The following is a 26,489-nucleotide window of genomic DNA, read 5'->3' as shown; positions in this document are numbered from 1 at the left end:
CCAAATGTCAAGAACAGACTAAAGTGATAGATGATAGCCATCAAGCAACAGAAAAATAACTTCTATATTAGTTCTAAATTATAGAGGAAATGCCAAATATAACCAAAATTAAAATTTGAATTGACAAAAGAAGCTTAGATATAACAATGGCATTCGAAGAGAAGGAAACTAAGAACCTCATTTCTCACCTCTCTTGCTAAATGTTTGAAGGAATTCATACCAAAATACCGTCAAATCTCTCTCCCCCAGGAACACCACAAACAAGGCCAAATGGACTTTCAGATAAATCTTTATTAATCTCCAAGCTCAAGTAAATATTTTAAGTGTGCAATCTGAGGAAGCACTGCTTCAATAGGCTAAATTAATCTTAAGACAAATTCGAAAGCAAGACAATTATTTAAAATTTATTATATTGCACAACAATGACACCAAAGATGGAAGTATTTACTGGAAGAGTTGAGGAAAACTATATGGTAGCAGTGCTTCTTAGATTTAATGTCTTACTGGGAAGTGGATTTTAAAACATATTTCTGGGTGTTCCTGTTGTGGCTCAGTGGGTTGAGAACCCAACATGGAACCCATGAGGATGTGGGTTTAATCCCTGGCCTTGCTCAGTGAGTTAAGGATCCAGCTGTGAGCTGTGGTGTAGGTCACAGATGTGGCTTGGATGTTGTGTCCCTACGGCTGTGGCATAGGCCGGCAGCTGCAGCTCCGATTTGACCCCTAGCCTGGGAAATTCCATATGCTGCAGATGCGACCCTAAAAAGAAAAATTAAAATAAAATAAAACATGCTTTTAGAGTGTTAAATTTTGAGTGTAAATGTGGCTACGTTTTAGTTTGTCTTCAGCTTTGTACACTGAGACATAATGAATGAAGGGGAAGAGAAGACCAGGGATGCACTAGGCAGCCTTGGAAGAAGAAAAGCAGCAGGCGGCTGGTGGGGGAGGGGGGGATCTTTTTTCTTTGCCAATTAATATCATGGTAATGCTTTTTCTATTTTGAATGTCTTCAAATTTTATATTTTTAAATTTTAAGAAGAATCACTTTTGTAAAATAAGGTCCAAAGTGCAGAAATACTGGTTTCCCTTGGGGGCACCTGATGTGAGGTAATCCCTGAGATAGAGCGACTGGTCCGGGAAGGGATGCCAGTCTCACTTTGGCATCGCCATGTCACTTTCATGTGGCTGAATATTGTTATTCCCGAGTCCAGCTGAAGTATCCTGGAATGTGCTGAACCTTTTCTGATGTAATTTCTATTGGAACTTCTTAACAATACAGCTATTCTACCATCAAGTGCTGTAATTTCTGTTCTTGGCTCAAGTTTGTACTTTTTGTTCAGTTCACTACTTTTGCCTTTATTTATAAACCTAAGATTATCAACTAACAATCTTGAATGGATGAAGATCAGCCACCTACTGTAGATAAGTAGAGGGGATTGCAAGGCTGGATGGCAGAGGGGAACCCGCTGGTTCACATAAAACCTCAGGATATTTTGGCCCTCAAAACAGCTTACTTATTTCTTTGAGAGGAAAATATTTTGTATGCAATAGAAACTCAAAAGACACAAATCATTTACCTGAATTAAATTTTAAGCCTAACATCTGGAAATGAACAGCACATCTATCTTATATATTTTTCTACATATCACAAGCACATATGTGTCCTTTGGAAGGCAGTATCACTGAAAACCTCATTTTTTATTTCTGCATCTGGCAGCAGACAGGACCACAAACAAGTGCCTTCTTAAATGATATGATTGATTTATAAGCTATAAACAAGCGCTATTCCTACCTTTTGCAGTTCCTCAGAATCAGTCAGAGGGTTATAGATTACCTACTTCAATTCTTGGATTTTATAAGGAAACTGAAGGCTTAAAAGATTGTTATTTTCCTAAGGTCAAAAAGTTAGCTTAGTGGCATTGGAGCTCCTTGAATAGTTATTATACTAGTGTTAAGAATTATTATTAAGAAGGTAGATAAAAGATATGTCAATCTCTTTTTATACAAAAGTGTATGTTTGTAAGCACAAAAATAAAATTCTTACCTTTTTAACCAATTCTCTACAACGTGTTTCAAAGGACAGAAACAGGATAAGTGCCTCCTAATTTACTCTGGGAGGCCAGTGTTATCTTAATACCAAAACCAGATAAAGACAATACAGGAAAACCACAGACAAATATCTCTTGTGAACATGGGAGCAAAAATTCTCAACAAAATATAGCATACATCAAAATTCAACAATGTATAAAGTAATTATAGGCAATGGCTACGTGGGATTTATCCTAGGTATGCCAGGCAGATTCAACACTGAAAAATGAGTTAATGCAACCTATGACATCAACACACAGAAAGAGAAAAATCACATAATAATATAATGGATGTGGAAAAAGCATTTGACAAAATCTAATACCCATTCACGATAAAACCTGTCAGTAAACTAGGAATAGAGGGAGACTTCCTCAACTTGATGAAATCTGTCAACAAATATCTACAATTAATATGATATTAATGGTAGGAAATTTGAACTCTTGCACTGAGATCAGGTACAATACAAGGATGTGCTCTCTTACTACCCCTTTTCAATATTATACTTCGAGTCCTGGCCAATGAAATAAGGCATGAAAAAAAAAAATAAAGGTACACAGATTTGGAAGGAAGACATACAACTGTCTTTGTTCACAGATGTGACATGACCTCATCTATGTGGAAAATCCAAATGAATCAAAAAAAAAATCTAGAAATAACAAGCAATTATAGTAAGGTTTCAAGGTATAAGGTTAGTATACAAAACTTAATTTCTTTCCTATACACCAACTTACATATCTATATTTCCAATATACTGATGAATATGTGGAATTTAAAATAAAAACACAGTACTATTTATATTAGCACAAGAAAACTGAAATACTTAGGTACGAATCTAATAAAATACAAAATAAGAAATATATGAGGAAAACTACAAAATTCTAATTGATTAAATCAGAAAATAGCTAAATTAATAGAGGTATTCCATGTTTGAGGACAGGAAGACTCAATATTACCAAAATAAACAGGTTTTTCCCAAATCACTGCAACCCAATCCCAATTTCAATCCCAAATTAAATCCCAACAAATTATTTTATATATATATCAACGAACTGGTTTTGAAGTGTAGGTGGAGGGGTAAAGACCCAAAATAGTCAAGACAATATTCAAGGAAAAAACAAAGGTATTATGACAGTGTAGTACTGGTGAAAGAACAGGCTTATAGACCAATGGAACAGAATAGACAAACCAGAAACAGAACTTGTAAATATAGGCGACTGAATTTGAAGAAAGAACAAAGGATGATACAAAGGAGCAAAGACAGCCTTTTCAACAAGTGATGCTGGAAAAGCTGGGCGTCTACATGCAAAAATGGACCAAAACACAGACCTCTCAGCCTTCACAAAGATTAACTCAAAATGGATCATAGACCTGCATGCATAACACAAAATCATAAGACTCTCAGAAGATGAGCATGAGAGAAAACCTAGATGATTTTGAGTATGGCGAAACTTTTTAGATAGAACACTACCATGACAATGCATGAAAAGTGTAATTGATAAGCTGGTTATCATTAATTCAAAACTTTTGCTCTACAAGAGACAATGTCAATATCATGAGAAGACAAGCTGCGGACTAGGAGAAAATATTTGCAAAAAACACATCTGATAAAGGACTTATCCAGAATATACCAAAAAACTCTTAAAACTCAACAAAAAGAAAGCAAACAACCTAATTAACAAGTGGGCCAAAGACCTTAAGAGACTCCTCACCAAAGACGACATGCTGATGGCAAATCAGCATATGCGAAGGTGCTCCCCATCATATGCCAGCAGGGAAACAGAAATTAAGCAACCATGAGATTCCACCACACAGTTGTGAGAATGGCCACAGTCCAGAGCGCTGACAACACCAACTGCCAGAGAGAGTGTGAGGCAACAGGACCTGTCACCCATTGCTGGCGGGAAAGGAAAATGGTACTGCCCCTTTGAAAGACAGCTTGGTGGTTCCTTACCAAGCTCTTAACAGATGATCCAGCAGTCACGTTCTTTGATATTTTCCCAAAGGAGGGGGGAAACTTATGTCCACACAAAAAACTCTGCACATGGGTGTGTATAGGAGCTTCATTCAAAACTGCCAAAACTTGGAAACAACCAAGACATCCCTCATGAGGAGAATGGTTGAATAAACTGTGGTTCATCCGGACAATGGACTATTTATTATTCAGTGCTAAAAGGAAATGAGCTATCAAGCCATGAAAAGACTTAACCTGAATATAACTAAGTGAACGAAGCCATTGTGAGAAGCCTACACACATACTGTATGATTCCAACTTTGTGACATTCTGGAAAAGGCAAAACTAGGGAGACAATAAAAAAAACTCAGTGGTTGCCAGAGATGGAGGGTAAAACACATAATTTTTAGGGCAATGAAAATACTGTCTATGATCATATAATCATGGACATGCCATTATATATTTGTCCAAACTTAGAGAATACACACTATCAGGATTGAACCATAAGGTAAACCATGGACTTTGGGTGATTTTGATGTGCCAGAGCAGGTTCATCCTTGGTTAAAAAATTTAAAAGAAGGACCATTTTGGTGAGGATGTTGATGATGTGGGAAGCGGCACATGTGTGGGCAAAGGATGTCCTTATGAAATCTCTCATCTTCCCTTCAATTCTGCTGTAAACCTAAAATTGCTCTAAAAATCGTGTCTTTAAAATTCTTACCTTGCATTAGTATGATAAGGTGTACAAAGAAGAAAATATTTACCAATAAATTAACACTCTCCTCTGGTTTTCACCTACCATGTAGTTAATTACATCTAATTTGACCATTACAGTATGATTTGTACACATATGAAAATACGTAAACAGTAAATATAAATAGAAACCCCAAACTTTTATTTGAAAGTACATAATTAATAATGACTTTTTATTTACCTCTGGGAACATACACTATTTCAAAATCAAAACCAAAGGGATATATTTCAACATAAATTCACAAGTCAGTCAATGTTATATTAATAAAGGACACACTGATATTATGTATAGTGAATGAGAAATTAATTGCAGAACCCAAACAGTGGCCGGTTAGCTCAGTTGGTTAGAGCGTGGTGCTGATAACTGCATAAGCCAAATCTGTTTTTTAGATTCTTCCTCAAGTTTTCATACTGAAAAAGTTTTGTACTGTTCTTATCTCACAATAGAAAATGCAAATAAGTTAAAAATGTTTGAATTTACCAACAATTTAGAACCCAAATATTAATGAGAAAAAATAATTTAACATATGCGCACAGACTAAACATGTGAACATAATGTCAGAACAGATGTAGAAAGAGACCTCTCGAGGATGTATATTCACTTTCTAAAATGGTACAGCCTTGGAGTTCCCGTCATGGCTCAGTGGTTAATGAACCCGACTAAGAACCATAAGGTTGCGGGTTTGATCCCTGGCCTTGCTCAGTGGGGTTAAGGATCTGGCATTGCCATGAGCTGTGGTGCAGGTTGCAGACTCAGCTCGGATCCCACATTGCTGTGACTGTGAGGTAGGCCAGCGGCCACAGCTCCAATGAGACCCCTAGCCTGGAAACCTCCACAATGCTGCGGGTGTGGCCCTAAAAAGACATAAAAAAAAAGGTGCAACCTTTCCGAAAATAAGTTTGGCAATATGTATCAAGAACGTTAATTATATCCATTTCCATTGCTCTCCTATTCCTACACCTTTGACTGCGTTCTTAGATTCAAAGCCCTGCAGTCAATGATTTCTGTAAAAGGATATGGAATTCAGTCTCACTCAGCAATGGGAATGATTAAATAAAGTATATATTCCCATATGATAAAAACTTACATACCTACAAAATGTATATTTTCATGGAATATTTCACGGCAGGGGAATTTTATCACCATGCCATGCTAAATGGAAAGAGCCACATATCAGATACAAAACTATGTATATACATAACTGCATATGGTGGGCACGGGAGCGTGCGTGCACACACACACGCACACACCTTATAGCCATGAAAATATTCAAGCATACTCAAGACATTAGAAATCCTTAAATCAAAATCTTATTAACCATGAGTGTAAAACTTTTAACATTTTAAAGTTATTATTTCTAAAATAAAAATGAAGCACTTGTAGGGAAAAACCACACAAAAATCAGCAACGAACAAATGCACAGGACTGAGGTGTCCTCCTGCAAGCTGTCATAACATCCCTAAGCATGAATCTGTCAACGTAAGAAGAAATAATCATTTCCCTAACCTAAATAGAGGACATTCCTTTGCTGCCTCCTGTGGGAAGAGGCCTTATTCAGTCAAGTGGTTAGTTACACATACACACTTAAATCTCACTGAATATAGTAGCTTCTTTTTATAAAATGCCCCCCTCCCCCAGAATACCAAGGAGATTTTTCTTGCAAGAGACAGCATTATTTTTCCAGCAAGTATCTCCTTATTTATCTGGGAGGTGGCTCTTTTCTTTCGATTGATGTTGTGAGTTATTAATATAAAGGTGGCTGCTTAACAGCAGGAAACGGTGAGTCTTTGTAACATGATCAACTTATTAAAATAACTGCTTATTTTAATGCCATCTTTATCGATTTTAATGGAAGGTTTGAAAATACTGGCTAGTGGGCTGCATTCTGACTTAGCCAAAAAAGGTTTTGAATTTCTCCTTGGAAAAACTGAAAAGTGACTTTATTTAGCTATTGCTTTCAAGAGCAGTAGAGGCCCCAGGTGTAGCACTTTCCAATTCCTTTCCTGAAATAGCAGAAGAATCAGCTCTTCTTCTTCCAGGTTAAAGCATTCGCCATGCACAATATTCACTTTGCCAAAGGGGGCTGACATGCTGCATTTTCAGCCATATTGTGGGTTTCCTGCCACAGAGGGGACCAAACAGGCAGCAAAAGGATAACATCGCACTCTTACTCCTTCTTGGGGACAAGGTTGTTCAACACATGTTAGTAAGGCTTCTAGGCTTCCATTAATCAGCATTTTAAGTATACTAGAGCGTGGAAGTGCTTGCTATTTGGGAGATATGAATACCCACTGATCATGAAATTGTACTGTTTAAAGCAACTCTAAAAGGCCATGTAGAGTTCCCATCATGGTTCAGCGGAAGCAAATCTTACTAGCATCCATGAGGACGCAGGTTCGATCCCTGGCCTTGCTTAGTGGGTTAAGGATCTGGCCTTGCCGTGAGCTGTGGTGTAGGTTGAAGACACGGCTTGGACATTGCATTGCTGTGGCTGTGGTGTAGGCCAGCAGCTACAGCTCCCATTCAGCCCTTAGCCTGGGAACCTCCATACGCCATGGGTGAGGCCCTAAACAACAACAACAGCAACAAAAATAAAATTAAATGAAATAAAAGGCCTTGGAGTACAGTCCCAAAGGCCAAAGGGAGATATCGCTTAAGTGATTACTGTATAAGCTGTCTTTGCTTAAAAGTTTGGAACAAAAAAAATTCTTTGACTTTAGTCATTAATTCACTTTGGCGTTTCACTAGAAGTTCTTCCCGTTTTGAGGGTTCAGACTCTCCTATTGCAATTTTCACTTCTAGCCAGGCGCAGAGGGTGTGTTATAAAGCTCGTATCTTTTACTTTCTTCTCGTGAACAGTGTCGAGTGAGGAATTCCACTCCCAGCCGTCTCCTGTGCAGAACAAATAGGCCCAGCTTCTACACCGCTGTGACTCCTAAACTACAGTTCCAAGTGGGTCTTTCTCCCCTTTTCCTAACTGATCACCTCCACAGTTTCCTTCTCTCATCGTACTCACAAATTAAAAATAACCAGGTCCTAAACTAGCCACCTGCTTTTATCCTGGGGGTCTGAATATATGTGAAGCATCAATACAGAGACAGACAGCTGTGTGGAAGAAGAAAGCATATGGAAGGAGATTTTAAAAATTAAATGTCATGGGCCACGTAGTCCAAGAATCAACAGCGCTCCTAAATCGTTACTGCACGCCCAACCTGAGCTTCATGTTTTCGTTTATTTTAGAACACACAGAGATCAAGAGTTTATATCAAGTGTTTATATTTCAATATCACCCAAGATTTCACCATTTTTAGGTAGAAGTCATTTCACGTACAACTTAGGATCCTCTTTGACTACTGACTAAACTAAGGCTTTGGCGTTTTAAAGAGTTACGTCACATTAAAATGTCCCCGTGTTGGGTGGACAGCACTAAAGTGAAGCAGAAAAAGAGACACTGCCGAGGAAGGTCCATCTGGGACGACGCCGTTGGGAAGGAAAGCAAGACGCTGAGAGCAACGGTGTTGTCAGATCCTTACCTGACGTCTGTACAGGTGATGCAGGTGATGTCTCGGCTATTTGTTGTGATCAGGTTCAAAGCTACCGATGTTTCCTTGTCAGAGGTCGGGTGTGCTCCACATTTAAAGAAAAATTCCTGAAAGATTGAGAAATACGATCACAGACATGGCATCAGGCTGGCCCTTTCCCACTCTCTAAACGTGTCCTCCGTGAAGAATCTCTTCAGGAGGAGGAGAGACCTGTCATTAGGTATGAGGTAGAAACAAATCCACATCAGATCTTTTTAAGGAAACCAAACTAGCCACCAAATCCCTTCTTCGGAAGGGTCCAGGTGTCTGCTACTCTTTTCTTTTCTCAGCTAAGGAGCTGGGGAAACGCTCTGTGCCCCTCGCTCACCTCTCGATGATAAGGGAGTCCGGCAGAAAAACAATGTGTGTGCAGCTGGAAATCTGAAACAGCACCTCGAAAATGAGGAAGCGGAGACCCCAAGCCATGAAATAAATGATCTGCCCAAAGTCATCAGCCAGAGGTGAAGCCAGGAAGTAAGCCAGGCTTCTTAAAGGGAAACTTGGGGCTTTCTCTCTGGGCTCACTGCACAGCTGGTCCATTGGCAGCAAGAATATAGGGCAGAGTAAGAAATTCAGAGATCCCAACTATTGACCAGCGTGAAGGTAACAGGTAATGCCAACTTTGGAGTAGAGGAGTGGCTCTACCCAGCCAGACTTATTAGAGTCTGCCCCTTGTCCTGCCTCTCAGAAGGGACAAAATTCCCTGGGGGACCTGTCTGTCCACTCCCCACACCAGGCAGCCAGGAATGCTTTAAACCTGCACCTCTTTCTTTCCTAGTTCATTTCTGAGCCCTATCCTAACATACATTGCTTTATCTTAGTTTTTCACATAAGTCACATCCCTTTGATTGATAATATTCTCCCTTCTCAAACAAAAGCTTCTTTTTTACCTTTCTTAATTTTTCCTTCCATTATTGCTGTTTGTTCCTACACTCCCTCTGCCCCTCACACAAAAGGTATTTGGCTGGTAAATACTCTGCTTCTTGTCAAACAGTCGACACCGTCCATGATAATAACATCCATGAAGCTAATTTTTTTGCCACTGAAAAAGTTCTATGCAAATGCAACACTTCATGACAGAAGAACCCCTGCATGTACACTTAATCTCAACTCCATCTGTGTAAAACTACTTGGATGTAGGGAGGATTTGCCCTTTAAATACTAGACCTGGTATCAGCAAACTTTTGTTAAAGCACCATAATTAAATGTTTTCAGCTTTGTGGGTTATACGGTCTTTGTAGCACTGCTCAACTCTGAATTATTGTCTAAAAGCAGCCATGGACAATATGCAAATGAATAGATGTGGCGGTAGCCTAATACAACTTTATAAAAACATGTGGCAAATTGGATTTTGCCCAAAGGCATAGATTGACCAACTCTATAATAGAATCTGAGATATCTGTGCAATGTTTTGTTCATATTTGTACCCTAACAGTGGCTGGCACAGGACCAATATTAGGTATATTTTCTTAAATTAAAAAAGAACCCAATAGATTTGTTTCATAAATGCTACAGGTGTTTCTTTGTACATTTGACACCACTGCACGTAATCTGTTCTTTTCCTAATTGTAACCAAACCAACCCCCTCCTCCTCTGACTTGAGACGCAGTGAACCACACTTATGGGTCTCAAAGTCCAGGGCACACCAGAATCACCTGGCAGGGGTGGGGCGGGTGGCAGCACGGTGTTAAACTATACGTCGCTGGGACACACCCTAGATTTTCTAGATCAGTAGTTCTCACATGGGGCCAAAGGTGTGCATTTCTGAAAAACTGCCAAGTGATGCTGTCACCACTGCTCTGGGGACCACACTTTTGAGAACCACCAAGTTACACCAACATTAGCGCTAAACGGAGTACACTCTCCTTACTCTCTCGGAGACCTCACCCACCACACCCAAAAATGTGCTACTCTTTGAAAATCTAGAGTGTACCCCTGAACAGAGAAATGTCCCAAAGCCAGGAGTGTGGAACCCACACTATTCTTAAATCCAAGTGTCTTATCAACCCCAGATGGTACAGCTGCTAGGTCGCCAGAACTCCCCCTACCTGGGGCAAGTGACATAGCGGCCAGCCCACCAGCTGGCAGTCCTCAGCCCCACCTGCCCTGTTGCAGTGGACTGCCTGTGCAGTGCAGCGGGCGGGAGACTCGGGTGTGTCTGTGAGTCCCGCATGGCTTCCCGGAAGCAGCATGGAGATCATACTGACTGGTTTGTTTCCCCTTTTGACATGGAATGCCACCCTTTTCACTCATTTTTTTTTTGAAATGATATATAAATCCTTCAAAGGTCAGTTCAAGGGCATTATTATAAAAAAGAGTTAAGGCGATTCTTGACTACAAAACAAGATGTCTGGAGGACATGTCTGACCCTTATGAAATACGTTGACTTAGCAGTGCCTGCTTTTTTGCAGACATGAAAAAAACCCTCACTCATAAGGAAAGTAATTCCTCCAAAATAGCTGAGTTGGCTGGACAATTGAGAAGGTATTTCATATACAGATAAATAGATAGTATTTATATTTTTTCTTAGCTTGCAGAAAGCTACTGGTAGACATTCAGCTAACAAATCACAAACTGCTCTAACACCAGATAAAATTCAGCAGACCAAAGCCAAAATCCTTTTTATGGGAGGTGGGTTTTTATAGAGAATGATATAATAAGTCACAAATACTTGGAAAACTCCAGGCATTCATATGGTGTGACAGAATTAAAATACAAATTACCAACTCTGTATACTAAATATGCACATATCATCCACGAATTTCAGTGCCTTCTCCACCAATTTTATGAAAGGAGGTTCTTCTGTAGTGACAGAGAAGCAAAAAGGGTGGCAGGTCCAAGATTTCACCCAGCTTACAAGTTAAAAGGTTAACTTGCCACCACCTCAAAGATGCTGGCAGAAGATACAAGACTGCTAACGCAGAGATAAAATAACTGTATGACTCAGAGCCCAGGCAGGATGAAGTCTGGGTATCACGGTTATGTCAGTTTCTCTTCACCCCCAGCTCCCAGGGGATGAACTGCCCAGACCACGTTAGAGGCCCCAGGTACAGCATTTCTGCATCACAGCTGAGGACCCTGAGCTCAGGGAACCCAGATCTTTTCTAAGGATCTGCAAGCCAACCTTCCGTTTGTCCTGATGGGAGACAGTGTCTTTACTATACTGGATAATAAGCAGGTCCACTTTCTACTCCAGAGAGAGGTACTATCATTATTTTGCAGGTCGTTTACTACACAATTTGCTTGAAAAGAGTATTCCCCCCACCCCCAAAAAAAGAGCATTTAGTCCTCCCCATAAGATGAACAGAAATTTGAGTGACCCTGGAGACATGTGTCCCAATGGTAATAATACCTTTTCCTACAGACTAATCAGCAGAGTGACCTGGCCATTTCTTGTCTCCCTAATCAGTGGATTAGCATTTTCAAACCCTTTCTGCTACTTGCAGGCGGGATTCAAAACACAAACAATAAAGCAAAACAAAGCAGAATCAATAAGAACATTTTTGAAAAATTCTACATTGGCTATCTCAGGTTGCTAAGATAGAGTTGTCATCTCACAGGCAGCTGCATGATTCTTCTGGAGTAACTGTCTATAAATTCTGCCTTTCTCTGTGTGTGTGTATATATATATATATATATTTTTTTTTCCCTCGATTGTTCAAATTTTAAAAATCAAGGATGCCAATGCCAGAAATTTTTTTGGGCTAGGGTCCATGCAGTGTGGTCAGAAAGCTGACACCACCCTGAGATCCAGTCATCAGGAGCATGATACCATCTGATCCGCACAAAGGCCCATAAGTGTAACACCTCAGTCAGGGCCAGGGGACAATGGTGGCCCATGGCCTACTGCTCAAGGGGGCATTACTCTAGTTCTAGCAGGTGTTCAGTTTGACCAGCACATTACTTATGTCCGCTGGGATTCAGTCCCTGTGGGTGCAGCAGAGAAACTTTCTTGTCCCTTGGGAGCCATCTGTCAATTCTAGTGAAGGTGATTTAGGATACTTATGTAAATAATAAAGGATCTCAAAGGACCTGCCCACCTTTCACAAATGTCAGCTCCCAGGTAAATCAGCTACAAAAATAAAATAAAACAACAAGAAAAGAAAACAAACAAACAAAGTCTTGTTAAATGAATTCCTCCACCTCACCAGTTCTATCTCCCACTGGCTGGCTCATTTCATTTGAATCAATGTACTCAATTCTGGGACACTCTAATTAGCTATGGAGCTAAAATCTATGGCAGTAGTTGGCCAATTCCTCCCCCTGCCCCAGTGATTGTGCAGAGTATTTTTAAAATGGAAAAAAAAAAAAATCCTGAGTATGTCCTTAAAAAAAAATGTGCCTGGCTTTATTTATAATGTGACCCTGTTAAATGCTACAAGGTATTAAAAAGGTGCTTTCCATTTATGAATACGCAACAGAAAATCCAAAGTCCAACCGAGCTGTAGTCTTTAGGTTCTTAGAAAGATACTCACTTGGTTTACCATTTCTGCGGGCAAGGCTAGGATTCTATCCTTCCATTCTCGCTGTTTTCTGATATTTTACTGCAACCCACCTGTCCTTTCACTTCTGATCTTAGAATTCTGGGACTCTAGCTGAACCAGACCCACAAAAAGCAATGGTGAACCAAAGGAAAGACCTATGAACATTGCACTTCACCTGCTGAAAGCCACCTCTTTCTTATCTCTCCACTCTGCCACCGGACTTGAGACATAACCAGGGTCTCTCACAGAAAAGGGGGAAGACAGCAACAAGTATGGAAATGAACAAACACACCAGCAAAACCTGGATTAGATGAATACCAATAACCCCATGTACAAAAACTTACAGATTCAGAAGCTAATTAGTCAACTCCAAACACAAATTGATATGTTCCAAATTTCTATACAAACAGCTTACAAATACCATCTGGAAAGCTCTGCTTGTCTCAAACACAATTCAGTTTCACAAACCTGAAAAAAACAGCGATAAGACCTGACTTCTTCCCCTGGAACCTTCTAACAACTTTTATTGAACTTGTTAAAGTTATCAATTTTTACAGATATTGCTTATTGTTTTCCAAATTAAAAACTATATCTGTCTTTACGAGGAGTTAAATTCCATGCTAATCTCCAAATTCTTCTTACCTTTCTCTTGATAAAACAAAAGGGACACACAATTTCCACTAGAAGGTTGCAATGGTGTATGGTTTGTGCTAAACATGTAACTGACTGGCCATTTACAAGGGTCAGGGTCAGGTTAGGAAAACAGAGCCCATACCTGGCAGTTAAACGCTGAGAGATTTTAATGCTGAGGTCTAGCAGCAAACATGGTGGAAGCCAGACCTGCCGAACCAGGGCAGGAAGCACCTTGCCATCAGCAACTTTAGGGGGTTCCAATTATGGGAGCTGGGCGACAGGGAAGAAGGTACAGCAGCTGGGCTGTCTGGTGGGAGCTGGGAGGATGAACAAGACGCAGCCATTGCCAGAGTCGCCTCCCAAAGAGAAAGAGAGAAACATCGCAGGGCCCACCCGCCCCCATCTCCCACCAGGCCTGGTTTGGGCAAAGCCCCCCTAAGGCAAGGAAGAGGAGCCTGGGAGCTGGTGTTTGTGGGGCCAGAGCGAGGGGGCGGGGTGGGGGGGGGGCGGGCAGGCGGCTCAACAGCTACCAGCAGGTGCTGGTGGACTGTCCAGAGGCACAGCCATTCTGCCAAGTCAGAATCCTCCAGCTCTTTCACTCTTTGTTAGCGGTGATGCGTTCTAATTAGCCTTCAGAAAAGAAAAAAAAGAGACACGTCCAGATATGGTTCTGCAAAAATAAAGATACAGAAATATTTACAGTCTCTGTTTATCGAGGGTAAACTCAGATAAACCTGTCAAAAGATTACCAAACTTGCAAGTAAGAACTGAGGACACAGGGCCTCGTTATTTATGAAAGAACTAGAAATAAGCATCTGACATCCCTATCAAAGAGGTCCTCACAGCTACCAAGTTAAGACAGACAAGCTGTCACTTGGAATCCATCTGAATGTCTCTCCAGGCCTTGAGAGTCTGCCCCAAGCGGACGACACACACATTTCCCACTTCCGACTCCTCAGACACTGCAGGCTCCAACGGCGCCTCGTTCGGTTATTTGCAAATTATTTTCTAAGAAGCAAATGCTAGTTTTAAGTCTCATTATCCATTCAGGAGGCTCATTATTCATGTTAATACTACAGTTTTAGTTTTTTCCAAGCTAAAGCATGACAGACACAGCATAATCACCGCACTCTCTGCCTAGCGCGTAAGAAAAACCCGTAAACGACCGACGCACGACCTGTTCACCTGAGCTTTTATTAGCGAGTTTCAGTTCTTCCTGCTGCTGTGTGCCAGTCCATTCGTGTTTTGTAAATCTAGGAAGTAATTATATAAGCTTGGATATAAAATAACTATGCAACGTGTTAGGTTGAAAAATACTGGTAGCAAAATACTTTGCTAATGTAAGATGCCAGTTGTAAAGTTAGGTTACACCTAATTAAACAAAATCTTAAAAGTTCATGTTTTCTTTTAATATGGTGTTAATAAGGCCTTTAGGTGACGTGCAAAGTTTATCAGGAGAAAGAAGATTATTATACTCCCACAGAATTCCTATCATGGCTCAGTGGGTTACAAACCCGACTAAGAATCCTTGAAGATACAGGTTCAATCTCTGGCCTTGGTCAGTGGGTTAAGGATCTGGCATTTGCCATGAGCTGTAGTGTAGATTGCAGCTCCGATTCAACCCCTAGCCTGGGAACTTCCATGTGCTGCAAGTGTGGCCGCAAAAAGAAAAAAAAATATATATGCTCCCACAGAAAGCAAAACCACATCAGACCTCTGCTGAGAAGATCAGGTTCTGCCTCTAAGTACCATAACCACTGCCAAAGCCTAAAGGAGGGCTTTCTGCTTCCTCCAAGGCCTTCCCTTGGTTGACAACGAATAAATAATTACATGCATATAAACAAATACACACATATGCACAGACATGTGAGCACATCGCTGGCCTGCACACATCATGGAAAGCCCAGCCATTCTGAGCAGAAGACAGAAAGTCTTAGACGACTCCAGCAAGCACACAGCTGCCTCACTTCACCACTGAATTAGGTCCAATGGCATCTCCATTTTCATACCAATACAGCTACTGTTACATTCCAAAAGATTTTTCAAATTTTATCTTACTACCAAGGTTAAAAGTATAAATCAGGCTCTGCTACCTAGTCCAATGTATAAAATAAAATGAAAATCTAAAATCCAAAATCCTCTGAAAATGCAACATTTTTCCTCTAAATTTGGCACTAAATGTGTTTATGGCAAAACCAGACATGAACTGACCTGACGTCATTCCTGGTCTATATTTATCCAACCTGGTGTGACTCTCTATGCTCTTTACTGAAAAATTACCATTTAAAACATAATGACAGGGTACAGACATTCCTGGAGACATTTTTGAGTTAAAATATAGGCATTGCATAATCTTTCCCAAACCTAAACATTTCTAAATTGAAAACCCTCTGGCCCCCAGGGTAGGAGATAAGCCATGACAATCCTACAATATAAAATTGTCCTACATGTCTACCAATCCAGCAGGATGACCCTTGACGTTCTAGAAGCAACACAGCCCTTTGTGTGAATCACTACCAGGGCACCTTAGCTCTGCCCAAAGGAAGAGTTTCAGTCTACTTGAGATACGTACATAAATAAATCTCTGTAGATGTCCTACATTTCCTTTCAATGCCGCATATGAACAGTTTGAAATATTTTAATGCCACGTACTTTCAAGAGGTCTAACTTCAAAACAAAAGCTACAAATCCAGCAGTGAGTACCTTCCCTCTGCACCTGGCTGTAAGTGCTTCAATGTGCCTTGACCAGAGCTTATTCACTTGTAATAGCGCTCACTTTTTACTATTTATCATCTTAAAAAGGGGGATTGGTGAAGAAGACACCTCCAGTGATTCCTGAAGACTAAATGAGAAGGTTTAGGATCATTACTGACGCTTAAAAGTGCATGAGTTTATATAAATACCTCTGTTCGGATATGAAAAAAGTATCCTCATTCGCAGTCCGGCAGCTGCTCAGACACACTCAGGTCCCGTATTTGCTTTTCTCATCTCAAGCCCAGGATGAACTGGCGTCTCTGTCTTTTTACTCAGAACACAATATTCCCCACCTGCAGCGGCGGACAGAGACTCTGTCTCTGCCTGAGAATGAAGCCAGTGCTCAGAAGGGGAAGGGACAAGAGCTGGAGAGACAGAGCCCCACAGCAAAGGAGTCTGAAATCCAGCCAAGCCTGTTGCTCCGGTTAGTTTATTTACATCCACCTTAAGAAAGAACCATGATTTGGGGCATTTTTCGTCCCAGTGTGTACCCACTAAGAGGCAGGGGTCATCTTTCCTCCTTGCTCAGCCCTCGACTCGGGGCTGGGGAGACAGAGTAAACAAAATCCCTGCACGTGTGCGAGTGTCCATAAGCTTGAAGGAGAAAGAGACACTTCAACAAATATCGGCACGAAATAAAAACACGGTAAATACCTTCCAGACGCCTCAGCACCAAGTGGGGTCGGGGCCAGAACACAATGGGCGGCCTATGGGAGGGCCAGAAGGCACAGCTTATTTAAAGGGATATTTCAGGTGGGTTTTAAACAGCAAGAGTTTGCCAGGTGGAGATGATAGAGAAGCCAGCCCGGGGGGCACAGGTGAGCGAGAACTTGTGCTGCCGTTGAGCCTCGCCGGAGTCTGGGACACTCGGGCAGGGAAATCACGGGAAATCTGAATCTTTGTGCCCATAAACATTGGTCCCACCCCATCAAACTCAAGCGGTGCTCGGACAGCCGGAAGTGTGCTGCTTACGTGACTCTTCACTGTCAATCTTCTACCAAAAGAGAGGTGTGACAGCCAAGAGGAGGAAGCACGGCTATTTCTTCATCGGCCCGTTTGAACGATCACCTTTTGTTATTTTCTTCATTTTTTTATTGCCTGCTTGTCTTACCCACATGCATTTTTTTTTTAATTATAGTATTTACAATGTTTCTTCAATTTCTGTTGTGCTTGATTGTTTAACTTAGCAGTGCATATAAACTTCCAAGACACATTTCTGTATTATTTTTCAGACTGGAGAATAAGGATTTTCTTTTTTCTTTATTATCCTGGAGAAAGCTTTCACCTCAATAATTGTGCCCTAGATAATATACCACTGGAGAATTTTGAGAGCACGTGCATTGACTAGGCTTGTAACTGTGTCTCGGCTTAGGCATAATTATCTTGTTTTTAACATTCATTAAAGGCCCTTGACTCCAATCTTCCTGGAACGCACGGACAGCTGTTGGAGTTGTTTTTTCCATAGGGCTACCGTGAGCTGGGAGGCCCCTCGTGGCCAGAAAACACAGATTTTCCTGACATCCATCTTATTCCCAGGAATGCTGAACCAGTTCAGGAGAATCTGGTTAATGATTTACACACGCTACAATAGCTACTCTTCTTTTCCAAGGTCTGGCTTTTGGTTGACTAGTTCGTTGCTCCAATGTGGTCCCAACTGGCCTTGGATGCATCATCAGTCCAATAACACGTGGGGCCGTAACTTCTCTCCAATAGCAACATAGCTAGAGTGACTTATGTGAAGGCGTCTGCTCAGTATAAAAGTTGAGCATATCTTTTCTTCCAATTCTGCAGCCTAGCCAGACAATAAAAGACAATACTCATTATTCTGTTGCTTGATTTCCTTTAGAAGCTAAAGGTTTCCTAAGCGCTCGTAACATGTCAGCTTGAAGGCACATGAAGGCATCGCAGCATTTGCTAGTTTCGTGTTTAAGCAAAGCGTTCCAGCCTCTGTTCTCAGACAAACAGAATGAGATGTTAAAATATTTTGTTGTTAACAGACTGTTTCTTTTGTGATTTTGATTACTTGAGTTGACCTTCAGGAGAGGGTACGAAAACAAATATCTGTTAGCTGGTAATTATCTGCAAGAAACTGGGAAGACAGGTCCCAATTCTCCGAATTTACCATGACTCACCATCCCTAGCTGAACTGTGTTTTCAGCATTTTCCAAGCCACCTCTAGAAGTTGGCAGTTATTTCATGTTTACTTCCAAATGTGCAAAAAAACGTATCCCAGTCAACAATGGCAAAGGATGTAAAAGAACTATTTCACCATATTTCCCTGGTTCCTTACCCTCCAGTTAAGCACAGGGGTTTCCGAAGCCTTTCTAACCACAGGTCTCACTACCTCCCCTCCCCCACCCCCAGTCCTGCCAGAAAGACTTTATCCTGTCACCTGGAAGACTACCCTCTCTTGTTTTGGTCACTTGCACAAAATTTCCTGCTACCTGGACTGTCTTCCTTCTCCCACTCATTATGCCTTTCAACTCTCTCTCCTCCCACAGTGTCCTGAGGTCACCTACACGTCTAATGGAATCACTACAGGGCAAATAAACTGAGGGCATTCATGCACCTGGCACAGGGCCTGCTATACCGCAGGTGTCAGAGTGGCTGAATGAATGAGCTCTCTGAGTGAATTTGAAGAGTAAGAAAAGAAAGTGCAAAAGAACTCTTTTGGGTCTGGAGACATGCTCTGGGAAAGACATGGACAGGAAATTCTGAATTACAGCCTTTTGTATTCCTGGCAATCAAGCACTCCTCCCTCTGGCTTTGGGTAGCTTGCACCCTTCTCTGAGCTTTTAGTGTTGCTGTGGTTCCTGCTGTTGAATCTACTGTGATGCTAACAATGAAAACAGCCTCCAGTCCCTGGGTCCAGTGGTGGCAGAATGTGCTGTCACTTTCCTCTCACAGCCAGAGGCTGAGAAATGCAGCCACCACAACTTCAAAGTGTCCAGTCTGGACATAGAAAGTGCAAGAGAAACATACTTTTTGATAGCAATAATTCACAAGATGATATTATAACTTGGTTTCAGCTACAAGCAAAGAGAAATACTGAACAATAAAAAAACAAACAAAAAAAAATTCCAGCTTTAAAACATTTTAGACTTTAGACTTGGAATCTAAACTCTCCCCCGCCGCCCCCAAAAGCCCTTGTTTCTTTGGCAAGTAGAATTTAAAGCTTCTTTTTATTCCTGTTTTCTTTATTGCAGGCAGCGCAACCAACCATAAACTCTCCACTCGGGACAAAACTTGGCAAAGGCAGGTACTTTATATACTTTTATAGTTTCTTGCATTCTCTACATTTATTTTAATTCCTAATTAGAAAAGGAAAAAAAAGTGCAATTTGTAAATTTACCTCTGAACTATACATATCTAGGAAAACTAAGATGACTAGAATTAGGAAATAAATGTTACAGAGAATGATTTTTTTTTTTATGAAGACAATTTTTTAGAAGAGTTTTAGATTCACAGCAAAATTGAAGGGAAGATACAGAGATTTCTCCTATACTCCCAAACCCCCTCCCTGTACAGCCTCCCTATTATTAATGTCCCCAAGAGAGTAGTGCATCTGTCACACTGATGAACCAACACTGACGCGACATAACCACCCAAAGTCCACAGCTTTCATTAGGGTTCACTCTTGGTGTTGCAATTCTATGTGTTCCGACAAATGTGTAATGACACGTATCTATCATTATAGTATATACAGATTTCCACTGCCCTAAAAAATCTTCTGTGCTCCTGCAATTCATTCATTCCTCCCCCACCCTCCAAGCCCTGACAGTTGCTGATTTTTTTTTTTCATTCTCCATGGTTTTGCCTTTTCCAGAATGTCACAAAGTTGGAATCATACAGTATGTGTGTAGGCTTCTCACAATGGCTTCGTTCACTTAGTTATATTCAGGTTAAGTCTTTTCACGGCTTGATAGCTCATTTCCTTTTAGCACTGAATAATAAATAGTCCATTGTCCGGATGAACCACAGTTTATTCAACCATTCTCCTCATGAGGGATGTCTTGGTTGTTTCCAAGTTTTGGCAGTTTTGAATGAAGCTCCTATACACACCCATGTGCAGAGTTTTTTGTGTGGACATAAGTTTCCCCCCTCCTTTGGGAAAATATCAAAGAACGTGACTGCTGGATCATCTGTTAAGAGCTTGGTAAGGAACCACCAAGCTGTCTTTCAAAGGGGCGGTACCATTTTCCTTTCCCGCCAGCAATGGGTGACAGGTCCTGTTGCCTCACACTCTCTCTGGCAGTTGGTGTTGTCAGCGCTCTGGACTGTGGCCATTCTCACAACTGTGTGGTGGAATCTCATGGTTGCTTAATTTCTGTTTCCCTGCTGGCATGTGATGTGGAGCACCTTCGCATATGCTGATTTGCCATCAGCATGTCGTCTTTGGTGAGGAGTCTGTTAAGGTCTTTGGCCCACTTGTTAATTAGGTTGTTTGCTTTCTTTTTGTTGAGTTTTAAGAGTTTTTTTTTGGTATATTCTGGATAAGTCCTTTATCAGATGTGTTTTTTGCAAATATTTTCTCCTAGTCCGCAGCTTGTCTTCTCATGATATTGACATTGTCTCTTGTAGAGCGAAAGTTTTGAATTAATGATAAACAGCTTATCAATTACGCTTTTCATGCATTGTCATGGTGGTGTTCTATCTAAAAAGTTTCGCCATACTCAAAATCATCTAGGTTTTCTCTCATGCTCATCTTCTGAGAGTCTTATGATTTTGTGTTATGCATGCAGGTCTATGATCCATTTTGAGTTAATCTTTGTGAAGGCTGAGAGGTCTGTGTTTTGGTCCATTTTTGCATGTAGACGTCCAGCTTTTCCAGCATCACTTGTTGAAAAGGCTGTCTTTGTTCCATCACCTTATCCTTTGCTCTTCTGCCCGAGATCAGCTGACTGTATTTATGGGGGTTAGTTGTGAGTTCTCTATTCTGAGACATGGACTTCTTTGTCTGTGCTTCCACCAACCAGTACACACTGCTGCAGCTTCACTCTAAGTTGTAAAGTCAGGTGGTGGCAGTCCCTCAACTTCGGCTTCTCTTTCAATACTGTGCTGGCTACTCTGGGTCTTCTCCATCTAAACTTTAAAATCACTTTGTCCATATCTGTAGAATAACTTGCTGGGATTTTGACTGGGATTATATTACATACATGCATGGATCTGAAAAGAACTCACATCCTGATAATACTGAGTCATCCGATGCACAAATATGGGATATTTCCCCACTTACTACTATCTCTTTGATTTCAACCATCAGAGTTTTATAGTTTTCCCCATAGAGTTTTCAACATATTTTGATAGATTTATAATAAAGTATTTCAATTTTCAGGTGTGAACATAAATGGTATTGTGTTTTTAATTTCAAATTCCACTTGTTCATTGTTGGCATAAAGTGATCGAATTTTATATAGTAACTTTTTATCTTGCAACAGAGAATTTTTGTTGTTGATTATTTTGGATTTTCTGCATAATCATGCTGTTTTTGTACAAAGACATTTTTTTTATTCCTTCCCAATCTATAAATCTTAATTCTTCCAGTATGATACTGAAAAGGAATAGTGAGAGGGAACTCCTTATCTTATATCTGATCTTAGCAGGAAAATTTCTAATTTATCAACACTAGGTATAACACAGTATTTTTTTTTTGTCTTTTTGCCTTTTCTTGCACCGCTCCCACGGCATATGGAGGTTCCCAGGCTAGGGGGTCCAATCGGAGCTGTAGCCACCAGCCTATGCCAGAGCCATAGCAACGCAGGATCTGAGCCACGTCTGCGACCTACACCAGAGCTCACGGCAACGCTGGATCCTTAACCCACTAAGCAAGGGCAGGGATTGAACCCGCAACCTCATGGTTCCTAGTCGGATTTGTTCACCACGATGGGAACTCCCCAACACAGTATTTTTTATATGCCAGTATAACAAATTACAAATGGAAGGAGTAAAAAAACCAATCAACCATTCTCCTTGTGGAATATATATATGTATAGACGTGTGTAGGAATGTAGGTTTTATAAATATATCTACATTTCTCATTGACTGGTCAATTTAAAAGTCAAATAAATGTATACTATCTATCCTTTATCAGAAGTAAAAAAAAAGGGGGGGAATCAAACCTTTTCAATCATGAGAGTACCATTAAGTTAATATATGTTAATGTTCACTCATTTATCCCAATTGTTTTGAGACATGCACGCAATGTTGGAGGAACAAAGATGAGGACAGTTTCATCCCCGAGACGACGCAGTCTGGTCGAGAGGAGGCATGTAAAACAAACAAGCAAATAAATAAAATAAAATATCGTGAGGAAATAATAACATGAGCATCTGTGTCTCCTAAGTAGGCTTATTGTTACCGAGCTTCCTTCTCAGAGAAGGCATCTGTGTGTGGTTTGTGTGTGAGGGGACGTCTCCTGGGCAGTTCTACGCCACTGCCAGGAGGGACCAGGCAGCAGAGCCCCCTCCCCATCATTGCAGGGGAGACTCCTCTTTGAAGGCTGGTAGCCACAGGAGAGGTAGCGGACCTCTCAGTTACACCTGTGGAAAGAATGTTTTTTTAAATCCACACAGAATTCTTAAAGAAATCTAACTAGAACACAAAGTGTTTTGATCAGGTTTAGATGTAATTTGAGAACATAATTTAAGAATTTATGAATTCAATTAAAAACAAAATAAATGTCTACTGCTCCAAAAGTGAAGTCAGAGAAAACCTATTAGTAAGATGTAAATCACGAGGGAAAAGACCAGAGGCCTGAACTTGACAGTGAGGCATCAACATGCGCATCATAAGCAGAAGAAGAATGAAATGACATAAAGACAGTGTCTGAGCTAAAGCATGGACATTTGTAAGCTACCCACAGACATTCAAATCTTAGAGTAAGAAAAAAGAATATCCTAAATCACGTGAAGAAACTAGCATACACTAATTTGAAAGGTCAAGAAAGCTCCCAGAAAAGTGATACTATATATCAATTTACTCATGAAAAATGATGCAAAAATTCAAAATATGTTTTTGACAAACTAACACCAGCATTGTATTAAAATACGAATACATCTTGAACATTCATTTATTTTTTTAACAAATATTTATTGGGCATCATCTCTTTGCCAGATATTATTCCAGGTGCCAACACTGTAGTGGTAATCAAAATAGTCATCATATAAACATTCTAGGATGAGGGAAAAACAATAAACAAACAAATGAATACGCAAATATATTTCTAGGCAGTGAAGACTGCAGTAAAAATGTAAGGTAGGGTTTATTTCTGGGTTCTCTGTTCTGTTCCATTGGTCGGTCTGTCTGTTTTGGTACCAGTACCACACTGTCTTGATGACTGTGGCTTTGTAATATTGTCTGAAATCTGGTAGAGTGATGCCTCCTGCTTGGTTTTTGTTCCTCAAATTGTTTTAGGGGGAGGGGGAGGGTGTGGGATGGATGGGGAGCTTGGGATTAACAGATGCAGACTATTGCCTTTGGAGTGGATTAGCAATGAGATCCTGCTGTGTAGCACTGGGAACTATGTCCAGTCACTTATGATGGAGCACAATAATGTGAGAAAAAAGAAAGTATAATGTATGTGTAATTGGGTCACCATGCTGTACAGTAGGAAACAAAATGTATTGGGGAAATAAAAAAAGAAAAAAAAATTCAAGGTAGGAACAATAATGTCTTTCAAAGTACAAGGCTGTGTCAGCTTCAACTAATTTTTCAATCTGATTCATGCGATCCAAAACTTAAAGGAGATAAATGTGATTATGTCAATGGTAAACCCAAGCCACTTGATCAAAATCAGAAGCCATTCCCAAAAAATCTTGAAAAAAATAAGAAGAAAATTCAGCTACATTAAAAATGAAAAATAATAGTCAGCTACCATAAATTTAATAAAGTCATTTGTCAAAAAATAATCAGGCACTAAATGAAAATGCTCACTAGTACTATTTTATCCATGGCTCAATAAGAAAACAGAACATATATCACCAACCATAAAAAAAATAACAAATTTATCTTTACTCCAGATGACGTGATGGCATACCTAAAAAACTCAATGGGTTCTATTAAAAGTTATGAGAATGAGTGAGCAAATTTTAAGTGAATGAATACAAAGTATATAGTTAAAAAAATAATTGATGTTCTTTGTATTAGCAAAATTCAATTAGAAAAGGAAATTGAAAAAATCCCTTTCCTAATATTAACAAAAGCCATAAAATGATGGTACATGTATTCAACAAGAAAGGTACAGGATTTATTCTAAGTATTTAAAAATAAAGACTTGAGTAAAAGAAGAGGCAGAGTTCTGACAGTAAGGACTCAATTAAAAAATGGCGTTAGAATTTGTATATACTTTTGCTGCAATTCACTCAGGAATTCTGGGTGGATTTTTCTTCCTTCCTTCTTTTTTTTTTTTTTTTTGGAGGGGGTGGTGAAGATTGACACAAAGTTTTTTTTTTTTTTACCTTTTATTATTTTTTTTTCTACAGTACAGCATGGGGTCCCAGTTACACATACATGTACACATTCTTTTTTCTCCCATTATCATGTTCCGTCATAAGTGACTAGACTTAGTTCCCAGGGCTACACAGCAGGATCTCATTGCTAATCCATTCCAAAGGCAATAGTCTGCACCTATTAACCCCAAGTTCCCAATCCATCCCACTCCCTCCCCGTCCCCCTCGGCAACCACAAGTCTATTCTCCAAGTTCATGATTTTCTTTTCTGTGGAAAGATTCCTTTGACACAAAGGTTTTTAAAAATCGTATGAAAAACAAATGTGCGAGAATTTACATTTTTGAATAATTAGAGTAAAGGCAACATTCTAAGAGGCTTTAGAACTTATGGCAACTTATTAAGCTGTTACAATATAATGTGACATGATATGATACAATATATAATATGATATGATATAACACAGGCCAAGGAAATATAGTACTTGCATAGAAATACATAAATAGATCAGTGGAACAGACAAGAGAACCAAGCAATATCTGTTAGCACATATGCACCTTACAAGACAAAGCTGGCATTTCCATTCAGTGGGACAACAATGGGTTATTTGATACATGGTGTGGATACAACTGGAAAGCTAATGACTGGAGGGAATGAATGGTCAGCCATCACTAAAGGAAAGATGCCCAGATGAATTAAATTTCTGAATATGAAAACAATCCACAAAAAGTTTAGTCAAATGTTAAAAAAAAATTGGTGGAAATTCATACAAATTGCAATTGGAGTTACAGGAGAGCTTCTTTCGAAAAAGTACAAACTAAGTCTCCTTATATAAAGGAAAACACTCTGCATTTCAAAAATTTCTGCAATTCAAAAAGACTAAAATGTTTAAAGAACACATAGTATACAAAGGGTTAATATACCTACTCAAAAAATGTTTCTGCCAATTACTTTAGAAAATAGCAAATAGATCAATTGAATACTAAAGAAAATGAGATGGCAAATATAGGATGAGAAAATGAAAAAAGGCTAATAATGAGAAAACATACTTAGGTTTACTATGGTCAGAAAAATGTTAATTAAGATCAAGAAAGGGAATTCTTGTCATGGTTCAGTGGTAAAGGAACCCAACTAGTATCCATGAGGACACAGGTTCGGTCCCTGGCCTTGCTCAGTGGGTTAAGGATCCGGCATTGCTGTAGCTAGCAGATGTAGCTCTGATTTGACCCCTAGCCTGGGAACTTTCATTTAACATGGGTGTGGCCCTAAAAAGAGAAAAAAAAAGAGAGGAAAAATGGCATGCCATTTTCACACTCGAGACTTTCCAATGCTAGTGATTGTGTGCTGAATGTGAGAGAGTGGGAAATATCTTTTTGGAAAATCATCGTAGAAATCTGGATGAAAATTTTAAATGCACATGCTGTTTTATCCAGTTATTCACAAAAATAAGAGTACCAGTGTATAGTAATTTATTTATGGGGATTTTGCTTCAGCATAGTATGCAGGACCGAAAGAAAGAAAGAAAGAAACCATCAAAAGCAGATTTGCTCAATATTTATGTTGTGGAATATTATGAAACTATTAAATGAGTGATTTGTATAAGTGTATTGATCATAATAGTTTGTTTTGCTTCGTTTTGTTTTTAAAGGGCCCCACCTGTGGCATATGGAAGTTCCCAGGCTAGCGACTGAATCAGAACTGTAGCTGCCAGCCTGCACCACAGATACAGCCACAGGAAATCCAAGCCGCGTCTGTGACCTACACCACAGCTCACTGCAATGCCATATCCTTAACTCAGT

General features: G+C 40.0%; 1 protein-coding gene across 3 annotated transcripts in view; it reads right to left on the bottom strand.

The window, feature by feature from the left end:
• Positions 1-26,489, bottom strand: part of PRKN (parkin RBR E3 ubiquitin protein ligase) — a 1,272,474-nt gene that overhangs the window by 583,741 nt on the left and 662,244 nt on the right. For all 3 annotated transcript variants that reach the window (XM_047769780.1, XM_047769781.1, XM_047769779.1), the window contains exon 6: positions 8,327-8,442. In XM_047769780.1, the coding sequence (XP_047625736.1) occupies positions 8,327-8,442 (116 nt within the window). The remainder of the gene's footprint in view (positions 1-8,326; positions 8,443-26,489) is intronic.

Source organism: Phacochoerus africanus, chromosome 2 (assembly GCF_016906955.1).
Source record: "Phacochoerus africanus isolate WHEZ1 chromosome 2, ROS_Pafr_v1, whole genome shotgun sequence".
NCBI lineage: Eukaryota > Metazoa > Chordata > Mammalia > Artiodactyla > Suidae > Phacochoerus > Phacochoerus africanus.
Note: the sequence above shows the minus strand (reverse complement) of the source record. Positions and strands in the feature narration are given on the sequence as shown.